Genomic DNA, 27,032 nt, shown 5'->3' on the forward strand with positions numbered 1-27,032 from the left:
AAGGCAGTACTAAATTACATTCTTGGTGTTGTGACCACTTTGTTCAATGTTCATATTAGGTAATTTTTGTCTTTTCATGGAACTTTCCACCAAATTTTGTGATCAGCCTCTTTATGATGGCCTTGCTTGTCTCTTTTGTCTCTGCCTGGAATTAGATGAGTTTGAAGCAAGCAAGAAAGGTAGGGTCAGGTTTTGAGTTCTTTTCTAATCAAAAAATGACACCATGTACCGGTTTACCAAAAGGGACACCCTAACCACTCCATATGTATCTATCTATAAAGCATTAGTTCATGTCTTAATGCTTTGGTAGTAAATTAAATTTTGTAAAGCACACATTACCCACTACTTAACTTGCATGATTTTATTTGCATTATGATCACTTAAGTTCCTTTGAGCTTGTAACTTCATTTCACTACAAGAAAAATACCCATTCAGCCACACTTTTTTTAAGCTACATTTAAAAAGCGTAGCCTATTCATAGAATAGAATAGGCTACGCTTTTCTCTGTGTTTCTTTTTTATAAGAGAAAAGGATACACAATTGTGGCATCATTTAAAAAGTGTAGCCTTAGGTATTATAGAAATCACTTATAAAGCGTAACCGTAGGTTGATATCTATGGATTCACTTTTTATATCAAAGACAACATTTTTAAAGAGTGACCTATTTATTATATTTTGGGTGCGCTTCAAAAGTGATGCCTGATGTATATAAGGCCAAATTCTAAACACTTGGTGAATTTTTTATTCCCCTTTCCTTCCAAAAGCACACACGCACACTAAGCTACTGCACCTTCATCAATTCGAGTAAGTGAGTAACCTGTAACCCTCACCTTCGCCAACCCTTTGGCGCACAACCCTCACCTTCGCCATTCTCACCTTCAATACTCATCACCTACGACACTCATCACCTTCGCCTTCTCACCGTCGCTGTTGACCGTCGCCACCCAGTCACCACTCACCACCAATCACCACTCACCAATCACCACATCGTGCACTGGCCAGCTCACTAGCTCACCACTCACCGCCAGTCATTGCTCACCGTTCACCATCGACACTCATCACCTTTGCCATTGTCACCACTGCACTGACCATCGCTCTTCTTCGCCGTTCTGCTCTAATCGTCGCTGTGCCGCCCTAACCATCGTCATCTCCGTGCTTCTCATCATCATCTTCTCTGTGCTCACATCATTGAATAGGTATTGTATTGATTTCTATTTGGTTATGAAATTTCAGAGGTTTAGGGTTCCAATTTTAGGGGTTTTAATTTGGGGGTTTTAATCTGTGAAATATGGATTTGTGAACTGTGATTTGATAACATGCATGCTGTTGTTGATGAAGATGCGTGGTATTTTAGGGTTCTCAGTTTGGAGTTTTGGGAACAACAAATTTTGACATGTTTGATTACAATGTTCAAGTAATCATAAAATTATTGGGATTGCTCATTCATAATTTCTGAGCAGAAAGAAAACCCCTTTCAACATGAAATTAGAAATACGATGTTTTTTAGGATGGTCATATACTCATATTATTGTACTAATGGAAAAACAAGGTAGAATCTGCTAGAAAGTATACTTGAAGTAGCCTAGATGTGAACAAGTGATAGTCCTTTTAAGCCAACTTGCAAACTGATTATCTTTAATATTTTTTCATCTTCTCTTTTCTCTGTCCCATGGAGTTAAATTTGTTATTAATTTTAGGTTCTGTGGAAATGCGCTGAGTGAATACTTATTTCCCTTTTACTAATCCATCATTTGAACTTGAAATATACTTCAAGGTATGCTATGGTCAAGATTATGAGAATATCTCTTTAACACACTGGTTTTACAGAATGAAATTGCTTTCATGTAGGTTAGGAGATGACCAAAAGTAAAACTTTTTGTCACTAGATCATTCTATGTCATCCTGCTATTTATGTTTTTAGTAGTCAATACTCACTTTTCAACCATCTTTATTCAGAGATGCAGCTTCAGCAATATGACTCGCTTGTGTCGTTTCCCCTCTTCTCTCATATTTTATGTCTGTATTATTGTTTGATTTTTTCTTTTATTCCAGGAAAAGTGGTTGGAGGTTTTGGTTTGTTCAGCGACAGAGCAAGAAATTCTAAGAAGAAATGGGAAGCCAAACCATGCTGCCATGAGTTTCAAAAATTTTGAGTGTATATGAGCAGGTTGTTACCATGACTGTTGTTTATCAATCCATTTTTATTTTTTCTTCAGTTATTCTTTTGATATCTTTCAAGATGTTTTTTCAAGCTAAATGTAATGTAATTATTTCATTCGGAATTCCTTGGTGCCATGATGTGGGCTTGGATAGCATAGTCAAGTGACTGTAGCATATGCTTCATCTTCTTATTCTGGCATCTGGTAGGAATGAGGAAAATATCTTAAAAAGTGTATCTTAGGATTGGAATGCAATCAGATTTGGCACAGGTAATCTTATTTGATCACTTTTTAATGGCCTTAGGATTAGTTGAAGAGACACTTTAGAAAATTTAAGCATAGATATGAAAGAGATTGAATGGTGGATTGTCAAATTATACTTTGGACTAGTGAAAATTGAGAAATGCATTTTGATTTAATCTTTTATTTGGTGTGATTGGCAGTCTTGGAAAATGTGGTATTTGATGAGCATTCTCGAGAGGTTGATTACTCAGACAAATCAGTTACAGGTACATAAATTTTATTTTTAAGATGAATTTGGCTTATACACAGAAATTGATATGCATATATGAAGATTTTTCTAATTTCCTTGTAATATTTTGACTCTATGCCATAGTTAAAGCCTCTCAATCTCAAAAAAAAAAAATAGAAAAAGAAATAGCTTTTCAAGTTTTGTTTTCAGTTTGAATGTGTTGATAAGAGAAGAGAAAATGGAGAGTTTGGTAATGAGTGGGAAGAAGCTTTGTGTAATGGTGTTATGTTTGTGCTGGGTTCATGCAGTGACAGCTTCTGTTACATATGATCACAAAGCAATTGTTGTTAATGGGCAGAGAAAGATTCTATTTTCTGGTTCTATACACTACGCCAAAAGCACACCTCAGGTACTTTCTTTCTTAATTATATTTTTCTTTTATTAATCATTCTTTTTAATTGTATTTTCTCATTGTTCATTGATGGGGGAATGCATGTAGATGTGGCCAGAGCTTATTCAAAAAGCTAAAGAGGGAGGGTTGGATGTTATTCAAATCTATATGTTTTGGAATGGCCATGAACCTTCTCCAGGAAAAGTAATTCACTTTCCAAAAAAATTGCAGGGTTTTTATTCTTTCATTTGTAAAAGAATTGGAAAGAAATTAAAACTAATATACTTTTGCTTACAAAATATTTCAGTATTATTTCGAGGATAGGTACAAACTTAGTTAAGTTCATCAAGGTAGTGCAGCAAGCTGGACTTTATGTTAATCTCCGAATTGGTCCCTACATATGTTCTGAATGGAACTTTGGGTAATGATCTTCATAATTTGGCTTATAATTCAATATAATATTAGGAGTGAAAGGAGATTATTCTAATGTTTCTGTACAACTCATTAATTATACAAAGACCGGTAAGCAAGTCTAATGTTTCTGCACAGAAAACTACTTTAATAGGCAAAGTTAATATAAAATGATAGGAAATGTTAGCAATTTTTTCCCTTGTTAGCACTATTTAGTTCATTAAAAGGAAACAAAATACTATGAAGCTCGGTAGTGCTGCAGTTATTATTCCTATTATCTTTAACCTGCAATAACTGATTAAAAGATGCTGCTTTGTTATCACAACATTTTGTACTGTCCTGAATGGAGGAGGATGAGCTATTTCAGTAGCTCTTGTCTTGAATCAAAATGCTGCCAAGGTAGCTGCGACTTCGGAAACTGCTGCATTCTCCCAAAATCCTGCACTTGTTCTTGCTCCAGTTATCCCAAGGTATGCCTTTGTTGCTGTTGTACAAAGTCCTTTTGGAGAAGTGTTTTCTGATGTTTCTGATGTTAGTATTTCAAATGCCATCTTAATAATGCAGAGTCCAAGGCAATGAAAAGAGCTAACTTTTTCTTTTTCATGTGATTGGTTATTTGGATATTATGGGTTTGATTGTGTAAATATGTAACCATGATGATAGGGTGAAATGGATGCTGTTTTTGTTAATGCTATACTAGCAGTGTGAAACTTGCAGTGTGTCTAGTGATTCTTTAATAGTACTAGTTCAGTTGGATTTTTCATTTCTTCCTGCACTAGGATTTCCCTATAAGCCACGTGGTTTACTGTTGCATTTGTCAGTTTCTTTGCACTAAGAAGAAATATGATGAAATAAATGAGCAGGTTTTCTTTTCACCCGTTTAGTTTGACTGATGCCTTATTCAGTTATCCTTCAGTGTTCTTGTTGAATTATTGTGTCCTAACTTGCTCTTATTGTTTAGTATTAAACTGTTGTCTACCCAACACATTAAAAAATTGTGGTCCATTGATGTGTATATAAGGAATTCATTATTTACAAGACTGTTAATTTATTTGGTATCTTTGGTGAGTGTTGGTTGCAGTTTGCAACCTGAGATCAGTTACAGTTAGCAAGTCTAGTTAATCACTGTCAAGGTGCAGTCTGTACCACTGCCGGTAATTGTGTGAGAGTTTGTCTTTTGTTTGATTTTTTTCTTTTTTTGGTTATACAAATGACCTCTTCCTCCTACTCTGTATTTTCTCTTTATCTTCAACTCAAAATATAAAAGAAATAATTCACATTGTAATGCAATTTAAACAGCATGTCCATAAACTGTATTTGATAGTAGGCAGTAACACTGTTTCTTCCTTGTGGCAAGCCCACATAGTGTGAACTGTTTTTATTCTTTATATTTTATTGCATTGGTTTCTTTCAAATTACTTGTGTGATTGATGTCATCAACCTCCTTCAGAATAAAATACTTCATAGCCATCTTGAAGCTTTGCATATTCGGTCGGAAGGCAAAGAAGGAGTACAATGCTGCTGGTATATCATTTGGAAGTAGTAGTGCAGATACATTTGGTGATGCTGGTCTTCAAACTGTGGTGACTTATCTCCGAAATTCAAAAGAAATTGTAAATACTTGTCATGTGTGTAGCAAATTTGTTTCGCTTGTATATTTGTATATTCATTTTAAGTTCTCTACTTTCACAGTCAGAAACAGAAGTGTCAGCTTTGATATTATTATTAATAGTAAATTCTAAGTGATATTATGGTTATTTTGATATTATTTAAAGAAATTATTTAGTATAATTATGTATTTATTTTTATGTTATAATATTCAACTCATTTAAATAAAAATACAGAATTATTATACATATAATCATATTATTAACTATTATGTTGTGTTAATAATTATTAGAAAATTCTATATATATATATATATATATATATATATATATAAAATCGAGACCTAAGGCTATACTTATATACAGTAGCTATAGTATACAAAAAAAAAGAGGGACCTAAGGCTACACTTATAAAAAGTAGCTATGGTATACAATGTGGCTACGCTTTATAGGTGATGCAGTAGCGTTGAAAAGCGTAGCCTATTTTAGCGAAAATGGAAGCTGAAAAGCGTAGCCTTTGGTCCTGGATAGCATCACTTGAAAAGCGTAGCCTATTTCCAAACGCCAAAAGCGTAGTCCTTGGTGCAGAAAAGCGTAGCCTTTGAGAATAGGCAACGGCCGAATAGGAATCACCCTAAAAAGCGTAGCCGTAGCCCAGAAAGCGTTGTCGTAGCCTAAGGCATCATTTTTTTCACTTTTGGCTACACTTTTCAAGTGTACCTGAATGGGTATTTTTCTTGTAGTGTTTTGACATGCAACGATGCAAGGGAAAAGTTAATCATAGTAGCACATGTAAATTGGTGTTCACTGTTCAGTACTCAAATTAAACAAACCATGAGTTTGAGGAGATCATAGTAGGTAGGATTTCGATTGGTAAATTTATGTGCAGAATTTTGAGGATTCATAACTTAAATCTTGATGCTCTTTCAATGGAAGCACCGGGATGGTAAATGCTATCTTACCCTCTCTAAAATAACATGTAAGTTATCCTCTCTAATGTATCATATTCTAACGGGTATTTATTTATTTTAAATTTTTAGTAGAATTTGTTGGATGACTAATTTATCTAATAAAATAAAAATTAAGAAATTAATTTCGGGTCATTAAAATTTGTTGAAAATTTAACAAAATATTTGAAAAATAATGTTATATATTACACATTTATTTTTTACACAAAATCTCTGATTTCTAACTAAAATTAAATAAAAATCCAGACCTTCATAAAAAATAATTGCAAACTAGCTACATTAATTTTTAAAAAACAATATATAAAGTATTTCAATTTCTTCCTTTTTTTCATATAATTCGAAACCAAATTGTATAGAATAAATTTTTAAATTGAAAGATCTACTTACGATAAACTTTTCAAATTAAAAATTTTCACGGTGACACTAATTTGTGTTTCTATTTTTAATTTGTCATATCAATATTTTAGTTTAAAATTTAGTTAATATAAGAAAAATTTTAAATTAATATTTTAATAAATATATAACAAATGTATTAAAAATAAACATCGAATTAGAATGTGACACATCAGAAGAATAACTTACATATTATTTTAGAGAGGGTATAGTAACATTCACCTTATAATTAACTATGCACATAGACTTTTTTTAATTAATAAAATAAAGAAAATATATGTTAGCTATATATTAAAAAAATACTACTATAATTTGAAACAATATTTATACCGTTTGATTGAATGAATCACATAAAACCAAGTATATATTGGTTGTGAATTATAATGGTACTATGCATTATGATAGGATGAGTTTGGAAATGTTAACGTGATAGTTTTTAGATGGTTAATTTGGTTTATATATTATTGTATGAATGTAGGTCCATCTTAGAAGTCTAAAGAACTCCAGAAAAGTTGCGAAACACTTTGGTCCTGCTCTTGGCCTGGTGTTTCTCATAGCCGTACCAAGCCTTATGTACGATTTAAGAGAAGGAAGTTTGAGAGATCTAGAAGAAGAAGGAATAGCGAAAAATTTAGGGTTAAGTTGTATTATTTCTGTATTTTTTTTTTCAGTTTTTAATTTTAGAATTGGAAAAACTACCAAAAGTACTCATGAAGTTTACGAATGCTGACAAAAGTACCCATAAACTAAGGAAATTAACGCTGTACCCATGAAAGATAGATTCCGTATGACAAAAGTATCCAAATCCTAAATTTTTGTTGATTTTTTAATAAAATTCCTAAACTACCCTACACTCAACCTCAACTCACTTTTTCAACCTTTCATAACCCAATCTGCACCAACCTTTGCCATGGAGTCCGAAACTACTCCTACAACAAACCAGACCGAAATCAATGGTGGTGGTGGTGGTGGAGGATCGGACTTCAACCGATTCATTCATAAGTTTACAATCCATACCCAAACCAAATCAATCAAACACCAAAAAATACTCAACATATAAAAATTTTCAAATTCATTCATCCAATTTCAATTCACTTTAGCAAAACTAGAAGTAGAAATAGCCATCAACCATAAAAAACTAATAAATCCATTCATCAAATTTGAAATTTATTTCAGCAAAAATCAGAAGTAGAAGTAGCCATAAACTTGATCTTCTGTAAATCAATCTCAGCCTTCATAAAAAATAGAAGCAGATTTAAAAAAATAGAACAATATCATTTTAGTAGTAACTAAATCAATTTCTGAAAAGAAAAAAATAAAATAAAAAATGTTTAAAAAAAAAGAAATACCTTTTTTTTCACCGGCTGTAACATCGTCAATGGCAGAACCTCCATCCACAGCGCCACCTCCCTTTCTTCTTTGATTTCTCTTTACCGAACCCTCTTCCTGCATGCAAGAGCACCACGACCCCTCTCTCTTCTCAGGCGTACGACGATGGTATTCTCCTCTGCTGGGTCAGACGCGCCACGATGACGTTCTCCTCGGCTACAACAGGTGCATCATGGCGATATTCTCCTTAGGTTGGGTCAAAGGCGCGTAATGAAGGTGTTGTAGTCACCTTAAGAGTGAAAGGGAGAAGACTCTATGAGGGTTTTTGAGAGAGGAGTGACGATAGAATGGGGTAAGGGTGGGGTAGTTTGGGAATTTTATTAAAAAATCAACACAAATTTAGGATTTGGATACTTTTGTTATACGAAATCCATCTTTCAAGAGTACAACATTAATTTCCATAGTTTATGGGTACTTTTGTCAGCGTTCGTAAACTTCATGGGTACTTTTGGTAGTTTTTCCTTTAGAATTTAACCCTTTTTCCTATATCCTAGTGCTGAAGACAGTTGTCTTAATGGTAATTGTTGCTAAAATATTGAAAAATAATGGGCTTACTTGTTGAGAAATCAAAGTTTTAAACTCGAAATTTATATTGTATTTGAGTATTTGTTTTTTAATGTATAAAATAATTATAGCAAAAATTATATGTTACTAATTACTATTTGATTTGCCTTGTAATAAAAATTGCATGCTACATTTATAGGTTTGGTAATAAAAAAGAACTGAAAATTTATATTGTGCAGCGATGAAGGTAAAATTAGAAAAATATTTTTTTTTTAATTTGATAAGGCTATTGCCACGCTTTAAAAGCGTGGTTGTATCCTCGCTATCGCCACGCTTTAAAAACGTGGCTATATCCCTCGCTATCGCCACGCTTTGAAAGCGTGGCCATATCTCTCTATTGATATGCTTTAAAAGCATGGCGATATATAAAGTGTGGTCATATCTCTCACATACGGCCACGCTTTTAAACGTGGTAATCTGTAAAAAGCGTGGCAAAAAAGAAAGCGTAGCGATAGATCACCAAAAGCGTGGCGATAAAGAAACTGGCACCCTTGCAGATGTGACCCTTTCAAAAGCATGCCGGTAGCTCAAAAAACGTGGTGAAAAGTTATCGCCACTTTTTTTCAGCTTTTTGCGACGCTTTAAAAGCATGACAATAGAGCTGTTTTCTTGTAGTGTATATCCAACCAAGACAAAATTTAAATTTATAACACTTACTTAATTGTATCAGTGAATTAAGTCAATTAAGAATCTGACCAACCTAAATTAATACTTTTATTTTGATTTATCAAACATACATAGTACTGTAACTTTTCAAAAACTATATTAAAAAATTAAAAGTAAAAACTTAAATACAGTCAATTTCACATGAAGTTAATAACTGAGAATTGTTAAATAATTTAACTAAATTTATTTTACTAAATTTTCATCTAACGACTCTCAGTTATTAATTTCACGTGAAATTGACTATACCTGAGTTTTCACCAAAATTAAAACCTAAAAATTACTTTTGGAAAAACAGAACTTTATCAAATGCTGACTTTAGTTATCGACAAAGTATATTTTTGTGAAGTCTTTACATTGTTTTAAATTCTCCTTGGCACAGTATCCTTCCTGCTTAAAACTAGTGCCTAAATTCACATGCTCGATCCACAATCAATTTTCTGCATTTTGCATAGTTCCTTTCTTCTAATGTAATTACAATTGATTTTTTTTTAAAAAAATAATTACAATTGATTATATATTGACATGCCCAATCATCACTTCTATTTGGAGAAAGTCCGATGGCTGATGGCTCCTATATCATTGGTTTAAGTTTTTATTTGGTGTATATCATTCGTTAAAGTTAGCTAATCAATGCAATAATTTGTTGGACTAAAGGAAAAATAAAAAAAGTTTAGCAAGATACAGGTCAAGGTTATCAACTGAAATTGTTTTATAGAAATATACAAAGATCAAGAGTTTGTTTGGTTAAACTTTAAAAAAAAAATTTAAGTGATTACTTTTTAAAAGACCTTTTTAAAAAAATATAAAAGTAATTTTATGTTTAAACTTTAGATATCTCATATAAAAATATCTTTTATTTATTAATTATGTTTGAGTACAATAATATAAAAATATTTTTATTTATTTATTATGTTAAAAATATTTTTTTAAGCAAAAAAAATATTTTTAAAAAGATATCAATTATAATTTTTTAAAATTTTTTTTATATTTTTAATATTTTTTTTACTATTAAAAATTTATTAAATATGTCAAAAAATAAAAAAATATATTTTTGTTAAAAATATTTTTTTAAAACAACTTAATGACACCTAAATAAATTTTAAATTTTCAATATATTTATTATAGATTTATTAAAATAAAAAATTTTAAAACTTTTACCGATAATAATTTTAATATATGCGTCGTTACAACTGATATTATTAGTTAGCTAAACCCAAAAAAAAAATAGGGGTCATTATCAAGATGCATCAAATAATTATTATTTGCTTTGTTACTAACAGTGCATCAATAAGTTTGTTAACTAATTCATCTTACGTGTTAAATAATTGAATAGCTAAGATTATATATATATATATGGGTAAAGTACATTTTTTGTCCTGAAGTTTGGCAAAAATTTCAAAAATATCTCTAAGTTTTATTTTGTTTTAATTTTATCCCAAAAGTTTTCGATTTGCATCAAATATACCCTCGACGGCTGAATTTTAAAAAAATTTAAGATCAATCTAATAATAATGCATGAAAATTATGCTTGATTTGCTTATGTTGAGGGTTGTTCTTATGAAATTGTTATTGAATTGGTCTTAAATTTTTTAAAAAATTAGCCGTCAGGGGTATATTTGATACAAATCGAAAACTTTTGGAATAAAATTGAAACAAAATAAAACTTAGGGATATTTTTAAAACTTTTATCAAACTTTAAGGACAGAAAATATACTTTACCCTATATATATATATATATATATATATATATTGAAGTAATACCTCAAATAGTCTTTGAAATTTAGAGAAAAGTGTGCCTTTGAAATTTAACGTGCTGTGTTAAAATTTAATAGAAAAATTCTAATATCTAAAATTTTTGTGATCAATCAATTTGTTTGAATAATCTGACGTCATTGTGCCAACTTGATTACCATAATAGCAAATGTTGCTATCACTGCTAGCGAACCGAAGCTGCAACTTGAGAAAGAAAATACAATAATTTGTTTTGATGAGAAAGACGTACAAATTGGGACTAAACGTTGTACAAAAAATTTAGTTAGAAGACTTTTGGCGGATAAACAATTTTCAAGTAGTATTGTAGAAGCTGTTATATATTCTATATGAAGGCAATCAGAGAATTTTAAAGTGGTAGATCATGAAAAAAATATATTTCAATTTTCTTTTGGAAATGAGAGATGCCTCTTGACTCTTTAAAAACTACATCCTGAATCTTCAGAGATGGAAGAAAGATGAGAATATTGTAAAAATATATTTTGCCCACGTGCTAATATTGATACAAATTTGGAATTTGCGAGAACAATTCAAGACTAAAGAATTAGGATGGAAGATAAGAGGCTCATTTGGATAGGTATTAGATGCAGATATCTTCTATGTTCGGAGCAAGGAGCATAGTATTGTTAAAATCTAAGTAAATTTGGACATAACAAAACCACTTAGAAGATACGTCAAGTTTGCTGGTCCCAAAAATAAACAACTTAAAGTTGCACTCAAGTATGAACGGATCGGCACCTTTTGCAATTATTGTAGATTCATTGGACATGAAACAAGAGCTTGCAGTTGTTAATTTGAAGATTCGTTGAAGGGAGAAGTGGAAGAAGAAAAGTGGGGAATTGGTTGAAAGCCGACCAGACGGGATGAAGAGAGGGAGCTACGAAGGATAATCCTAATACTAATCTGCCTAAAGGGGAAGATAGCTCACACAACAGGGTCAAAAAGCCAACTCCAGTAAACTTAATTAAGGGACTGGCCAATCTATCAATGTAGTCTTGGGAAAGAGATGGGAGTAGTAAGGAAGAAGAAGTATGAGCAATGCTATCGTTCAAAAGAAGGCACAAGCAGCAAACTATTTTCCACAAATTAATACCGGCTCAGAAATAGAAAGAAACAATGCTGAAGAAAGAGACGAAAAGGGATATTCGAAGGGGATTAAAGTAACAACATGCTTTATGTTTGGAAAACAAGGACAACAACTTACTCAATCTACCAACAAGAGACAGAACTTAAAGCAACTAACAAGAAAACCTATTAAAGTGTCAGGAGTTAAGAGGAGTACACAAGGAGAAAGGGTTCCACCCAATCAGAAAAAATTATGCTCAGAGAAAAAGGTGCAAGCTGAAGAGGGAGAGGGTGCCACCCTACAATAGGCATCCAGTGACCCATAAAGATGATGATGTGGAACTGTCGGGGTATGAGAAATCCCCTGACAGTTCACAACATATAAAGAATCTTTAGATCTCATTTCCTCGAAATAATGTTTTTATGTGAAACTAAAAATACTACCTCAAATGTTACAACTCAATGCAACAACGCAGGTTTTCAGCAGGTATATTGTGTAGATCTTAGGGGTCAATCTGGTGGGTTAGTACTGACATAGAAAGATAATGCAGTTGTCTCAATTCTTTTTAGTGATGATTTCTTTTTTTTTCTTGAGTGGACAGTTCCTACCAATAAAAAAAAATGGGAAGTAGTTGTTGTTCATTTACATTGTGATGACAACATTCAGTTTAATCAATACTGAAGAATTATTGAGCTTAAAATGATAGCTAGCCCCCTACTTTCTTGTGATAGGTGACTTCAATGCCATCTTCACCTATCATGAGAAAAAGGGAGGAAGAATGAAGTCGCCCTCATCAATAGAGGCTTTTTAACAACTTCATTAGTGATGGTGATTTGGTGGACTTGGATTTCGAAGGGAGAAAATTCACTTGGTGCAATAGACAATACGGTGACAACCTAATTATGGAACGATTGGATAGATGCATCTCTTCACATCATTTCAGAGCAAATTACCCACGAGCAATAATCCTTCATTTAGATGATACAGGCTCTGATAATTGCCCTTAGATGTTACTGGCGGACAGGGAGAAGCACAAGGCAAAAAGAAGATTCCGATTTCAGAAAAGATGGTGTGACAGTGAAGAAGTTATCAATATGATGAAAAAAATATTGATGACTGAATTTAATGGCTCTCTAATGTTCAAACTGTTCTCTAAACTGAAGAAATGCAGGCATGTTTTGGAAGAATGACAGAAGTCCGGCTCTACCAATTCGCAAAAGCTAATTTCTGATCTGAAAAATCAATTGAAATTGGAAAAAATGAAGAGGACAGAGGCAACAAGATCAACTATTTTACAGTTAGAGGAAGAATTAGCTAAAGCCTACTTACAGGAGGAGAGGTATTGAAAGGAAAAATCTAGAATTCAATGGTTGAAATGGGGCGACCAAAACACAAAATTCTTTCATGCTAAATTCCAAAGTAGAAATCGAAAAAACAAGATTTTCAGACTACAAGACATCTTGGGTAATTTCAGCACAGATCCTGGAGGCATTGCCCAAATCACCACTGAGTACTTTAAGGAGTTGTTCATTTCTTCTAACCTCAGTACTTTCTCGGCAGAACTACAATCTTTGGAGAGAAAATTTGATGATGATACTAATTGAATACTTACTAGAAGTGTTTCGGAGGAAGAGATCAAGAAAGCTACATTCTCTATTAATTCTTTCTCAGCCCCAGGAGATGATGGATTTACTGCAAAATTTTATCAACATTACTGGGAGATTGTTAAGGGTGATCTATGTAGTGCTATTAAGAGCTTTTTCTCGGGAGGTCGAATGTTAAGGGCATTCAATCACACTCATATTTGCCTAATTTCAAAAATGCAAGGCATAGAAACCATGAGCCAGGTCCGCCCCATTAGCCTCAACACTGTTCTCTATAAGATTATATCCAAAATTCTTGTCCATAGAATGCAGGGTATTTTGGATAAAATCATAAGTGCTAACTAGAGTGCATTTATTAAAGGACGCCTAATAAGTGATAATATACTAATAGCTCACGAGTTTCTGCATTTTTTGAAAAATAAGAACCATGGTGATCATGAAATGGTAGTGAAGCTTGACATGAGCAAGGCTTACGATCAGATTGAATGGTGTTTTGTTTGAGAAGTTATGGAGAAGTTGGGCTTTTGCTCTAAATGGATTGATTGGATCAAGGAATGTGTTACCACTATGTCATACTCTGTTATTGTGGATGGTCAACCTTATGGTTACTTTAAACTATGCAGGGGATTGAGGCAAGGCGATCCCCTTTCTCCCTATCTTTTCATTCTTTGTGCAGAATTGTTGTCCCATCTGCTCCATAGAGGAGAACAGAGGAGAGAGATCTCAGGTCTACAACTCAATGATAGATGTCATACGATTAATCATTTATTCTTTGCAGATGAATCAATCCTATTTTGCAAAGCTAATGAGCAGGAATGCCAAAGATTGCTAAAGATTTTGGAAGAATATAGGAAAGTTAGTGGGCAACTCATTAATTTCTCGAAGTCTTTAGTATTCTTTAGCAAAAATACCCCAACACAGATTAGAGATGCCTTAGCTGAATCTCTACAAATTTCACATATGGGTAGACAGAATAACTACCTGGAATTTCCAATAGTTGTACATAGATCTAAGAGGCAAATATTCAATGTTATTAAAAAAAGGTGGAAAGGAAGCTGCAAATATGGAAGAGATCTTTCTTATCCATTAGTGGCAGAGAGGTTTTAGTGAAGGCGGTAGCTACTGCAGTGCCTATCTATACATTAAGCTGTTTTAAGCTCCCTGATTCGTTGCTTGAGAAAATATAAAAGAAGATTATGAGTTTCTGGTGGGGTCAGAGAGGCTCAGAAAGGAGGCTACAGTAGGTGAGATGGGATATAATTTGTAGAGAGAAGAAGTATGGGGGGCTAGGTTTTAAGGATCTAAAAGCGTTCAATTTATCTATGCTAGCCAAGCAAAGCTGGAGGATTCTTACCAAGCCTGAGTCCCTAATAAGTAAAATCTACAAAAGTAGATATTTCAAATATTCTTCTTTTCTACAAGCCCCAACAGGTCAGCAACCATCATGGGCCTGGAGAATTTTACTACACGGAAGGAGAATTCTGGAGGAAGGAATCGAATGGAAGGTGGGAAGAGGCAATCAGATTAGGATACTTAAAAATCCATGGCTAAGGAAGTTTAATCCTATTTCAGACTACCAGCAAAACAATCACAATCCAAACAAGGTATGGGTCAATAAGCTCATCAACAATTCCAGACATTGGTAAGAAGAATTAGTCAAAACCATATTCAGACCTGATATTGCTACTGAGATCCTACAAACATCTATTTCAGAAGATGGGAAAGATAGCATTATTTGGAAGTGGAAATGAAACAGACACTACTCGGTGGCTTCTGGGTAGTGTATTGCTTTCAAACTTTCTCACCCTCCAATCCAACAGCTCCCAGAAGTGCGCAAAGAGAAGAGAGTCTGGAATAGCGTGTGGAAACTTCGGTGTCCTCCAAAGATCAAAGTCCTCCTCTGGAAAGCTCTCCATGATGGTCTGCCTGTCCGACACCGATTACACAGTAGGTTGCCAACCATCGCGGACGCCTGCCCGATGTGCCAAGAATTCGGAGAAATGGTAAATCATTGCATATTGGATTGTAAGCTTGCAAGAGAAATTTGGAGGAAAGCTGAATTTGAAAATTTTCTTACCTCTAATAGCTCTGAACATTTCTGGAGGTGTCGGATGAAGCTTATGAAGGAGCTGAAGAGAAGATCCAATTGGAAGAAAAACATTACTCTTGCTATAATTCTCGCTTAAAATAACTGGATAGCACGAAACCTTAATACCTTTGAAGTCAAGGATCTCTCCATTGACGTGCTCTATTCATCTGTCGTGGAACTTCTTGAAGAATTTGGGAAGAGAAATGGAAGGTAGTTGTTACGGTAGATAGGTTCAGGTTGTCATGTTTTGATGCTTGTAATGGGTTAATGGGTAACCTTTTCTTTTCATTGGCGATCCAAATAGGACCTCATCTTTTGTATATTCATTTTCACAAGTATAAATGAATATATAATTAACTTTGGAAAAAAATGGTCTTTGAAAATTTCAACTCGCTTTAATTAAGTTTTTTACTTTTTAAAATGACCAAAGATATCTCTCATTCTCAGAAACGTGAGTCCTTGTTAATCTAAATGTCATAATCCATTTTAACATTATTGATGTGTGCAATTAAGTGCCAACTTGGCAGTTTGCTAAACCGCCTAAACGACGTCGTTCACGTCTAACGTCTAATTGCAATAAAAAGACGCAGTTTCAAACTAAGTTTCTCTCTTTTTCAAATAAACAAATCCCAAATGGTCCCCATTAACCTTGCTCGGCCAGCAGCCTCCAAGTGTCTTCGGTGGCAAAAATCAAATGTTTGGGTCTTTAGTGACGAATAGCATAGCAATAAAGATGCCTCCGACACCAGTACCGGCGGCAACATTGAAGTAATCGGCGATTGTGGTATTGGCGTCGCCAGACTTCTTTTTGAGAGGATTTTCAAGGTAGGCTAGGATTTTACTGGCGAGGATTTGGCGCACGGTGCTACCGCCGTTGATTGAGAGGATGCACATCTTGCCACACTGGTTCTTGTGGGAAGATGCGGCGTCAAGAGTGGCAAAGGTTGGCGGTTGAGGAAGTTCCAATTTTGAATCAATGGAGGTAGGTATGTGCTTGAGGAACTAGAGCTTCTGTTTGTCGTAGAAAAATAGAAGCTTACTACATTACCTCTCACAAACTCTTCTTCTAATTCACATACAACATTCATCTCTACAAAATAAATATGATATTTTATTAGTAAAATATTTATAAGAGAATATTAAAAAGCATGTTTGAGTCTCTTCTAGCTACTAATCATTCTATGATGATGATGACTAGTGCTACATATACATATATAAACACTAGTATTTATTTTGAAGAAAAATTAATTAAACAGAGTAAAAAATTGTCACAATTCCTTAGCTATTTCTCCTTATCTGAAATTAGAAAAACTAGCTGCTCCTCAAAATTTCAAAGGCAACCAACTAACCAACAGCAACAAGTACTGAACAAAACCACAAAATGCCAAATCGCCCTTGCCAAATGTTGGTGTTGCTAACGTGATTTTAAAAGAGACAATCAAAGGAGTAAGTACAAGAATATTTGGAAATTTTGGTAAAATTTGTTCCAACACTTGAATTTAAGACATTTAGAGTTATTTATGCTTTAATTTACTTGACTTTTATCACTAACATCCATCATGCTTCACTCAGAAAAAAGGAAAAGAACAATAGAAGACAAAGAGGAGAAGGACACCAAAAAGAGGAGCAGAAAAATGTATCAGAACAAATGATGAAGATGAAAATTTAAAAAGGGTAATTTACTCATTTAAATTGTTTGGAGAAATACGTTACCAGATTACAACTTTTCAAATATCCAAACGTAAATGCAACTTTAGCAATTATATATAAACCGTGTCATCCTCCCACAAATTAGATTGCATGTAAACCGCTACATCCTGTCACAGTTTATGTTGAATGGTGTGAATGCAGCGGTTTATAAAAAAATGAGTGAATATCCCATCCGACCCTTGACAGTTACCTCGAAAGGACAACGAGACCCCCAAGAAAAAAAACACCTAATCCGACCCCTGATTTTTTTTTTAGGACTGATTAGTCCCTGTGCAAAAAAAAACAACCTAGATTTTTTTGGCACAGGGGCCTCGTTGTCCTTTCGAGGTAATTGTCAGGGGCGGGTTGAATTTCTTTTTTATTAAGGGTCTTGTTGTCTTTCAAAGTAATTGTCAGGGGCTATTTTGGGTTTTATTCTAAAAAAATTGCTGCATGAAGAACGTCAAACTAAAAGATAATATTTAAAAAAATAAAAAATAGTTTATTTTACAATTGATATGGCTAATATATAAAAGATTTATAATACAAAATTTTCACGAATATTTGTTAAGATTTACTAATATGAAAAAAAAATTTCTTAAAAAATAGTTAAATTAATTTAAATTTTATTAATATATATTTGTTTTATTTAATTTTTTTAAATAAAAATTTTCTAACAAATGTTGTATTGTACTTGTTAAAGTACTAAATATACAAACTTTTAAATTAAATGCTTAAACAAGGTTAAACTTTTAATATTTTATAGTATATTTATTAAAATTTTTAAATATCTATTTTAAATAATAATGACGAGTGTGTTTAGAAAACATAACCTTATTAGTAAGATCCATCCATAAATAATGTTTTCAGCAATTTCATTCAAAAAAAGCTCACTAATAGAAAATTACGGAGATAATAAAGGTGGTTCTTTCCGAAAATTTTAAGTTCTTCAATTTAAAATCATAAATCAAATACCAAATTAACACGTTAACACAAAAGTCTTATTGACATGTTAAGATATATAGATAATATTCAAAATGATTTTTTTAGCTTTTTAAATTAATTAAAATAGTCTTTTCATCCTCTCTTAAAATAAAATTCATTAACTATAAATAAACAACAATTTATATAACTAAATTCAACATTTCATAAATAAAAGATTATATATTTAACCTGAAGAGTTTTGGTTGTAAAAGAGGAACTACATAAGTTACAATATAAAATTATACATAAGAATCTAAATATTATATGTAAAATTTAGAAAGTCTTATACATATGTAAATAGTACAAAATGAAATAAATATCTAAAAGAACCATAAATTAGTTCTTCTTTTCTAATTATTTAAAATTTGAAGTTGGAATAAACTTTATAAAATTAATCTCTTAAAGTTTCAAAAATTTTGGTTGAATTGAAATATTAAACGTCTTTTACTGTTAACCATCTTTTTACTCTAAAAAATTCAAATTATTTCTAACTTCTTTTTTATTTACTTTTTCACCACTTTCTCTCCTTACCAAACTTTGAAAAAAAAGGAATAGGCTACACTTTCAATTAGTGTTAGGTACTCTTTAGGTACTCGGAACATGAGAGAGCGAGAAAGAGAACAAGAGAGAGTGAGTTGGGAAAATACAGGTTGGGGTAGGTCTAGATAGTTTAGGTTGTATTGGATTTTTTATTGTTGTTATGGACTAAGATAAAAAAGTGGTTTAATAGGTAGCTCAACAATTAATATCAAAGTTGATGGTAGCCCAATAAATAATATTAAAACCGACAATTTCTCTTTATATAAGTTGATAATTTTTCTATAATTAGAATAAAAAAATTTAATTTGATTGAAACTAATTAAATATATTATGAGGAGAAAAAAAAAATGTGTGGGAGAGAAAACTCCTTTCATTTAATGTTATCGTACAATTTACAAAATATAATTCAATGAGAAGTAATTGGAAGAATAAAACTAGTCAAATATAAAACTACAAAATTATATATAACAACGTTAAATAAAATACAAATAGATGAAACATATATTCCTACAACCGTACACTAAATGAATAATCACCAAAACCTATTATTTAATGTCATAAGTGCGAGAATAATGTATGAAATTAGTCCCACATTAGAGAGAAAAGAAAAATATTGATAGTTATATTAATGAAAAGGTTTTAATTATATACTTATTAATTACTATATATTTTTTATTAGTTTAATATTGATAAAAATTAATTATATTAGGAGTACATAGAGAGTACATACGGTTGAAAATTAGATTTTCAAAAATTTTTTTAAGGGTACCACTCATATGCAATTTAAATATATTACGAGGAGAAAAGAAAAAGGTGAGAGAAAAAACTGTTATCATTCATTGTCTATACAATTTATAAAATATAATTCAATAAGAAATAACTATAAGAAAAAAATAGTCCAATATGAAACTACAAAACTATATATAACAATGCTAAATGAAATCCAAATAGTTGAAATATATCTTCCTTCAACCGTACATTAAATGAATAATCACAAAAATCTATTAATTGATGTCACAAGTGTGAGAAATAAAGTATGAAATTAGTTCTACATTGAGAAGAAAAAAAATATTGATAGTTATATAAAAAAAAATTTAATTATATATTTATTAATTACTTAGATTATTTTTTTATTAGTTTAATATTGATAGAAATTAATTATAGTAGAAGCACATAAAGAGTACATAAAATTGAAAATTAGATGTTCAAAAATTTTCTAAGAGCACCACTCATATGCAATTTAAATATATTATGAAGAGAATAAAAAAAAATGTGGGCAAAAAAACTTTTTTCATTCATTGTCACCGTATAATTTACAAAATATAATTCAATAAAAAATAACTGAAAGAATAAAACTGTCCAATATGAAACTATAAAACTATAAATAATAACGCTAAATGAAATCCAAATAGCTGAAACATACCTTCCTACAACCGTACACTAAATGAATAATCACCAAAACCTATGTGAATGTGGTGTTTTTTTAACAAGTGGAGCAACTGCGTGTTCCGCGATTAATCCAAATAAAAAAAATAATTAATAATTAAATCATAATTATTATATTTAAAAAATATTTTAATTATATATTTATTAATTACTTAGATTATTTTTTATTAATTTAATATTAATAAAAATTAATTATAGTAGAAGTACATGAAAAGTATATAAGGTTAAAAATTAGATGTTCAATAATTTTTTGAAGGACATCACTTATATGCTTATCACAAAATAATTATATTATATTTACACTAAAATTAGTTTATTAGTATAAAATAGATGTTAAAATATAAATATACGGTCACCTATCTAGTATGCTTTCCAAAAATTTTGTAATTAAGTATGTTTTTAATTTTTCAAGAAAGCATCTCATGAAGTTTTTAAAAATATTATAAACAAAAAGACAATAAAAAAAAATAAAAAATAGTTCATATTTTACTTAATAGAGAACTAAGGACAATATCTTCGTATTTTATCGTATTTAATGTAACTGATGTAAAATAAAAAAGTATCTACAAGTTTCTTTGTAGAAAAAACCTTAAACCTCTTTGTCATGTAAATTATAATCCTAATCGAAAAATAAAGTAGAAGACACCCTAAAGCTAATACAAAGAATAAGGCGGTAATATGTCTCTGAAATTAAATAAAAAATAAATAATTAATAATTAAATCATAAATTTTTATAATAAATAAATTAAAAATAGGTAAACAGTAACGTTAAAGAATTATATGTTAGTTGCCAATAAGTTATATCTCAAATTGCATAGTCTATCTCTATTCATGTAAGAAATTGTCGGTTCAAGTTTCCTATCTTTGATAAAAAAAATTATATGTTAGTTATATCGAAAAAAATATTTTAATTATATAATTATTAATTATTTAAATTTTTTTATTAGTTTAATATTGATAAAAATTAATCATAATAAGAGTATATAAATAGTACTGATATGGCTGTTATACACCATCTGAAGAGTTATAGCTCGGATATCACTCTTGTAACCGACGTATTGATATTATGATCACTAGCGGCTCAACAGGCACTAACGTGTCTGTTCAGCCGCTTTTCTATTATTTTTAAGAAATTAATTTTATTTTTTTTGTTAATATATTATTTACTTTTCAAATTTATTAGATTTTTTTATTTTAATATTGACGTGATCTTATTTATATCATATTTTGTTGAAACTAAAATTACTATAAGACACTTTAAAATGTTACATTATAAAATCACACAACAGATAGGTAATATAAAATGGTCATAGTTTAAAATTTTAGGTAATATATGAGGTGAAATATTCGATAGAGTAAATTTTTATTCTCAACTATTCTAAAATTACAAAAAGTATTTTCAGAATCATAATGCTTCTATTGTATTTCTTTAAAAGTTTTGAATGCCGTCTATTAATTTATAATATTTTAACTTAATTTTTTAAATTTATTATGACAAAATAACGATATGATGAGGATTTTGTCTGCTAAAATTGCGAAAATATTTTTAAAAAATAGTTTATTCATCGTACTTTATTTTGTTTTTTTTTTTTGTGTTTATGTTATATTCCATACATTATTAAATTTCAATTTGATAAGTTTTTTTATAATCAAGGGCTTATTATTTAGTTACTGTAATTTAATTAAGATTTATTTTTCATCACTAAATGATGTTATGTGTATTACAGTTATTGCCATTAAATAATATTTGTAGTAGCATTTTTTTTAGTTTGTACTTAAATTAGTTATTTAATAAAAATTTGTCCGGTAACTCATAAAAATATATATAATGTTATCTATGTTTTTAATTTGAGAATTTTTAATTTAGTTACCTATTGACTTGTAATATTTAATATAATATTTTGATATTTTTTAAGAAATTAGAACACATTTTGCCATGACCAAATTTTGCTATCTATTAAATTTTTAGTTGGATAAAAATTCTATAATAAAAAGGATCCATATAATTTGTACAATACATTAATAAATACATGAGATAAAATAAAACATATTTTTGTACTATTTTTTAATAGTTGTTGTTTTGTGTTTAAGATAGATCTTTTCTAATTTTACTATTTAATTTTAAAAGATATATGTTGTTACCAAAATTTTATTACAAAGTTACTGTTATTATTAGTCTTATGAATATATTGCCTATTTAAAATTTATAGTATTTGTTAATTATTTGTTTTATTTTTTTTATTATAGAATTCATAATTTTGTTTGACATTAGGCATTTTATATAGTATTGTACAATATCAAACATCTTAATTTATTCAATACAAAAAATATTTTAAATGAATATTATGCAATGAAGATAAAATATTAAAAATATAAGTAAAGTAAATGAGTACTAACTATTCATATTTGCATGACTTTTAGCATTGTTTGTAAATGGTTCATTATAAGAGATTGATTGAGACATTGAATTAGTATATTAAGATTATCTTGACCTACACGTATACAAAAAAAATACAAACTTAATATATTGTAGATTATCTTAAAAGATTGTTAATCTTCTGTATTAAGATTTAATGTGTTTATATGTTAACATTTCACATTAGAAATTTATTATATATTTAATATTATTAAATTAATATATTTTTTAATAATAAATAATGTTACGTGTCTCATGATTATTATCATTGGCTGATATAATAGCATTTTTTTATAATTAATATTTAAAATAGTTATTCAATAAAAATTGATTCAGTAACTCATATAAATATGTAAAGCATTATCTATATTTTTAATTTTAAAATTTGAAAATTATTTATCCAATCACTGTTTGTAATATTTAATATAGTATTTAGATTTTTTATAAAATTATGATCCATTTTACCGTGATCAAATTTTGGCATTTGTTAAATTTTTAAATGGACAATAATTTTATAGTAAGAAGGATTAATTTTTATTTATGCCATGTATTTAAATATATGAGATGAAATATCAATATTTTTGTATTCTTCTTCTATCATTATGTTTGTATTTAGGCCAGATTTCTCCTGGTTTTATTTTAAAATTATAAAAATATATATTATTACCAAATTTTAAAATATGAAAATATAAATTAAAATAAAAACCAAAAAAAATAAATTAAAGTATATTAAAAATCATTATGTTACATTAATTTAACACAATATATAAATACTATTTTGATAATAAAATTATTATGTTTGACAACTTTTTGTAATTATCTTATAATGTAGTATTTTTATATATAAAATGACTTCATTTTTTTAATATAAGAATGCAAATGCATATTTTTTCTTTATTTTTAATATTTTATCTCAAGCATCTACATTAATTTGAAAAATAAATATATTTTTTTTGTAATAAATTTTTATAATAAAAGTTTTAGTTAAAGAGAACTCAATACTTCCTTTTATAATTTAGAACTAAATTTAATTTCATTTCAGAGTTATTACTTTGTAAAATATATTTAATCACTCAAATTTAAAAATACACATGGTAAAAAATAAGCAATATGTTAATTTTTTTTCTCTTTATTCTATTTGTTATTATTAGTTTTATGAATACATTGTTTATTTTAATTTTTTAATTATTTATATATTATATGATAAAGATGGAATATTAAAAAATTATTATTTTGTCCACTAAATTTATTTTATGAAATAGATTATGTAAGGATATACGAAGTCTACAAAAATTGGACACCAAATTCTAGTAACTTTTTGTATTTTTTTATTAAGGAATGCTCTGTAATATGTAATTTTTTTAAGTTAAATAATAAGCATAAGAGTGTATATTAATTTAATTAATTTTGTTATAGAAATACCAATTAATTATGTTACTATGACGTCTGTTATTTTGTTATTGAAAATGAATCGGTATTTAAATTGAGTACGTATTAATAGTTTTTTTTATTGAAAGTGAATAAAATAAAAAAAATTAAGTACGTAGTAACAGTTTTTTTTATTGAAATCAGTTTTTAAGTTCTGTCGTGTCGTGGGATAAAGCCAGTTTCTAATAAAGAGAGAACAGGGGTAAAATAGGAAGAAAGAATTGGATACCAAAATTCCATATCCCCATTATATATTGGTATAGATAACCGATCTTTCTGAAGTAACGTACTAAAAAGGATTAATTCCTCCTTAATGCTAAGAAACGGCTATCCTCGCCTCCTGGCTATAAGAGGAAGCTATCAGGAATTGAAAAGGTAGATTTTCTCTTCTCCAAGATTATAACTCATCATCTATTCCTTAATTAACTTGAGCGTCGGAGTGCTTTTTGCAGGTGCTCCTCCTCCTCTTCTTGCTATACCAATCGGCCGGGGTGTATTCTCGGACTAATTGGATGTTTACTCGGCTACCGGTGAAGTACAGGCTATAGCTCGGATTCGACCAGGCAAGAACATTTGGCGCCCACCGTGGGGCCGAATTTTTTTTAAGGCCTCCCAAATCCCAACATTTGCCGATGGCTGATGCACCTCCTCCCACTCCGACCGAGCTCCTCCGGATGGTGACGGAGGTCCAGGAGGCAAACCAACGTATGGCTGCAGCAAACCAGCATATGGCGAAGGAGAATCAGAGAATGCAACAGCAGATTCAGCAATTAATTAATGCTCGTCTTGAACACAATGATGATCGTCAGGAGCGACATGGACACGATGAACGCCAATCCGAGCCGACCCATATCTCGGAGACACCCCAGGACGACAATACCAACCCCCGAAACGAGGAACCTCAGCCAGAAGATGAGGATCAAGAACCTGACAACTCTGCCGGACCATTTACGGCGGAGATTATGAATTTTCAATTGCCCAGACAATTCACACTGCCGACAACTTTAGTCCCCTACGACAGTTTAGGGGACCCCAAACAGCACATAAAGAAATTCCGATCTATAATGATTGTTAACGGTGCATCCGATCCGATTTTATGTCGTTGTTTTCCTTCTTTTTTGGATGGCCCTGCACTTGACTGGTTTTGCTCTTTGCCTGTAGATTCCATCTCACGATTCCAGGAGCTGGCGAAGCAATTCGAAGATCATTTTGCAGCATCAGCTATATACTTACATGATTCTGATTATCTAACCACTATCAAGCAGGGCCAACAAGAAAGTCTGAAGGACTACATTACTCGTTTTACAAAGGTAGCTATGAAAATCCCTGATCTCCACCCAGAAGTCCATTTGCATGCCATCAAAAGCGGCCTCCGCCCCGGAAAGTTTCAGGAAGCCATTGCCGTAGCTAAACCCAAGACTCTAGCCGAGTTTAGGGAAAAAGCCAAAGGACAGATAGATATTGAGGAACTCCGTCAGGCCCGGAAGGCAGAGAAGTCAGCAACTACGAAGGACGAAGATAAACCCCGGGAGACCAAAAGGAATTTCCGACCAATGCCCCGTTACGAGTCATATACCCAGTTCAACACCAAGCGAGACGACATCATCAAAGAAATATTAAATTCCAAGCTAATTAAGCCACCTCGCAAAGCCGGTAGTTACCCTGAGCCGAAGAATATTGATAAGTCCAAGTATTGCACATTTCATAAAAAATATGGTCACAAGACCGATGAGTGTGTAATCGCAAAGGATCTACTAGAACGCCTAGCAAGACAGGGCCACCTTGACAAATTTATCTCAGGTCACATTCAAAAAAGGGCGGTGCCGACCACCGAACAACCTCTCGTAGGGCAATCATCATCAGCAAAAGACAAAGAAAAGGCCCCCGCTCAACCTAGGGGCATAATCCATTGTATCTCTGGAGGGTATGCTGGGGGCGGTAACACAAGCTCGGCAAGGAAGCGAACTTACAGAGCAATGTTAGCGCTCGCGGATACCACCCACAATCCACAACAAACACAAGAACTCCCAGAAGTGACTTTCCGATCAACCGACTTTATTTGCAAAGATGCAAACCTAGATGACCCTGTTGTCATCTCTATTCAGCTAGGCGATCTAATTGTTCGAAATGTCCTCCTAGACCCAGGAAGTAGTGCTGACGTTCTATTCTTTACTACATTTGAAAAAATGAAGCTGAGTACTAACATTTTGCAGCCATCTATTGGAGACCTTGTAGGTTTTTCAGGAGAACGAGTACCCGTTATGGGTTCCGTATGGCTGCAGGCCACACTAGGCGAACAACCGCTCTCTAAGACACAGGATATTCAATTCCTTGTTGTTGACTGTTTTAGCTCGTATAACCTCATTTTGGGTAGGCCCTTTTTAAATAAATTTGCTGCAATAGTATCTACCGTCCACCTTTGTGTCAAGTTTCCAGTGCAGGATAAGGTAATAGCCACGGTCCACAGCGATCTCCAAGAAGCTCGGCACTGTTATAACGCAAGCCTGAAGCCTATCAAAAGAACGGCTGCGTGACAAATCAACTCTATACACGCAGATCAACCGACCTTAGCCGAGTTAGATCCCAGGGCTGATTTTGAAGATCGTCCCATGCCAAATGAAGATCTAACAAAGGTTTTATTGGCAGATGATCCAATGAAGTTCACCTTTATTGGGGCATCCACAAAAGGCGAGGAAAAGGATAAGCTCGTCCAATTTTTAAGACAGAATGCCGACCTCTTCGCGTGGACCCCCGCAGATATGCCAGGCATCGACCCGTCGGTGATCACACACAAACTTGCGATAAACCCTGATGCCAGACCAGTATCTCAGAAAAAAAGGAACCTCGGAATTGAGAAAAGACTCGCCTCAATGACTGAAGCCAAAAAGCTCATTGACGCCCAGTTCATCCGTGAGATCAGATTCACAACTTGGTTAGCCAATGTCGTAATGGTAAGAAAAAGTAATGGTAAGTGGCGCAT

General features: G+C 31.5%; 1 protein-coding gene and 1 long non-coding RNA gene across 6 annotated transcripts; both read left to right on the forward strand.

The window, feature by feature from the left end:
* The first annotated feature begins 337 nt into the window (after positions 1 to 337).
* LOC130955223 (uncharacterized) lies at positions 338 to 5,179 on the forward strand. Of its 5 annotated transcripts, XR_009076666.1 has the most exons (9): positions 341 to 1,196; positions 2,053 to 2,167; positions 2,314 to 2,429; positions 2,603 to 2,668; positions 2,940 to 3,040; positions 3,131 to 3,226; positions 3,330 to 3,443; positions 3,783 to 3,903; positions 4,884 to 5,179. It is a non-coding gene; the product is annotated as an uncharacterized LOC130955223 (long non-coding RNA). The 5 variants fall into 5 exon arrangements; XR_009076664.1 differs by having other exon boundaries at positions 338 to 1,196; positions 3,330 to 3,903; XR_009076667.1 differs by having other exon boundaries at positions 338 to 1,196; positions 2,319 to 2,429; positions 3,330 to 3,903.
* Positions 5,180 to 24,684: 19,505 nt separating this feature from the next.
* Positions 24,685 to 26,586, forward strand: LOC130957685 (uncharacterized). The gene has a single exon (XM_057884529.1). It carries the CDS (start codon positions 24,685 to 24,687, stop codon positions 26,584 to 26,586), a length of 1,902 nt encoding a protein of 633 aa, XP_057740512.1.
* Positions 26,587 to 27,032: the final 446 nt, after the last annotated feature.

This window comes from Arachis stenosperma, chromosome 10 (genome assembly GCF_014773155.1).
Source record: "Arachis stenosperma cultivar V10309 chromosome 10, arast.V10309.gnm1.PFL2, whole genome shotgun sequence".
NCBI classification, from domain to species: Eukaryota; Viridiplantae; Streptophyta; class Magnoliopsida; order Fabales; family Fabaceae; genus Arachis; species Arachis stenosperma.

Bases quoted from the DNA above. Each gene is read 5' to 3' on its own strand.
- LOC130957685 (XM_057884529.1), top strand. From the start codon at position 24,685: ATGGCTGATGCACCTCCTCCCACTCCGACCGAGCTCCTCCGGATGGTG.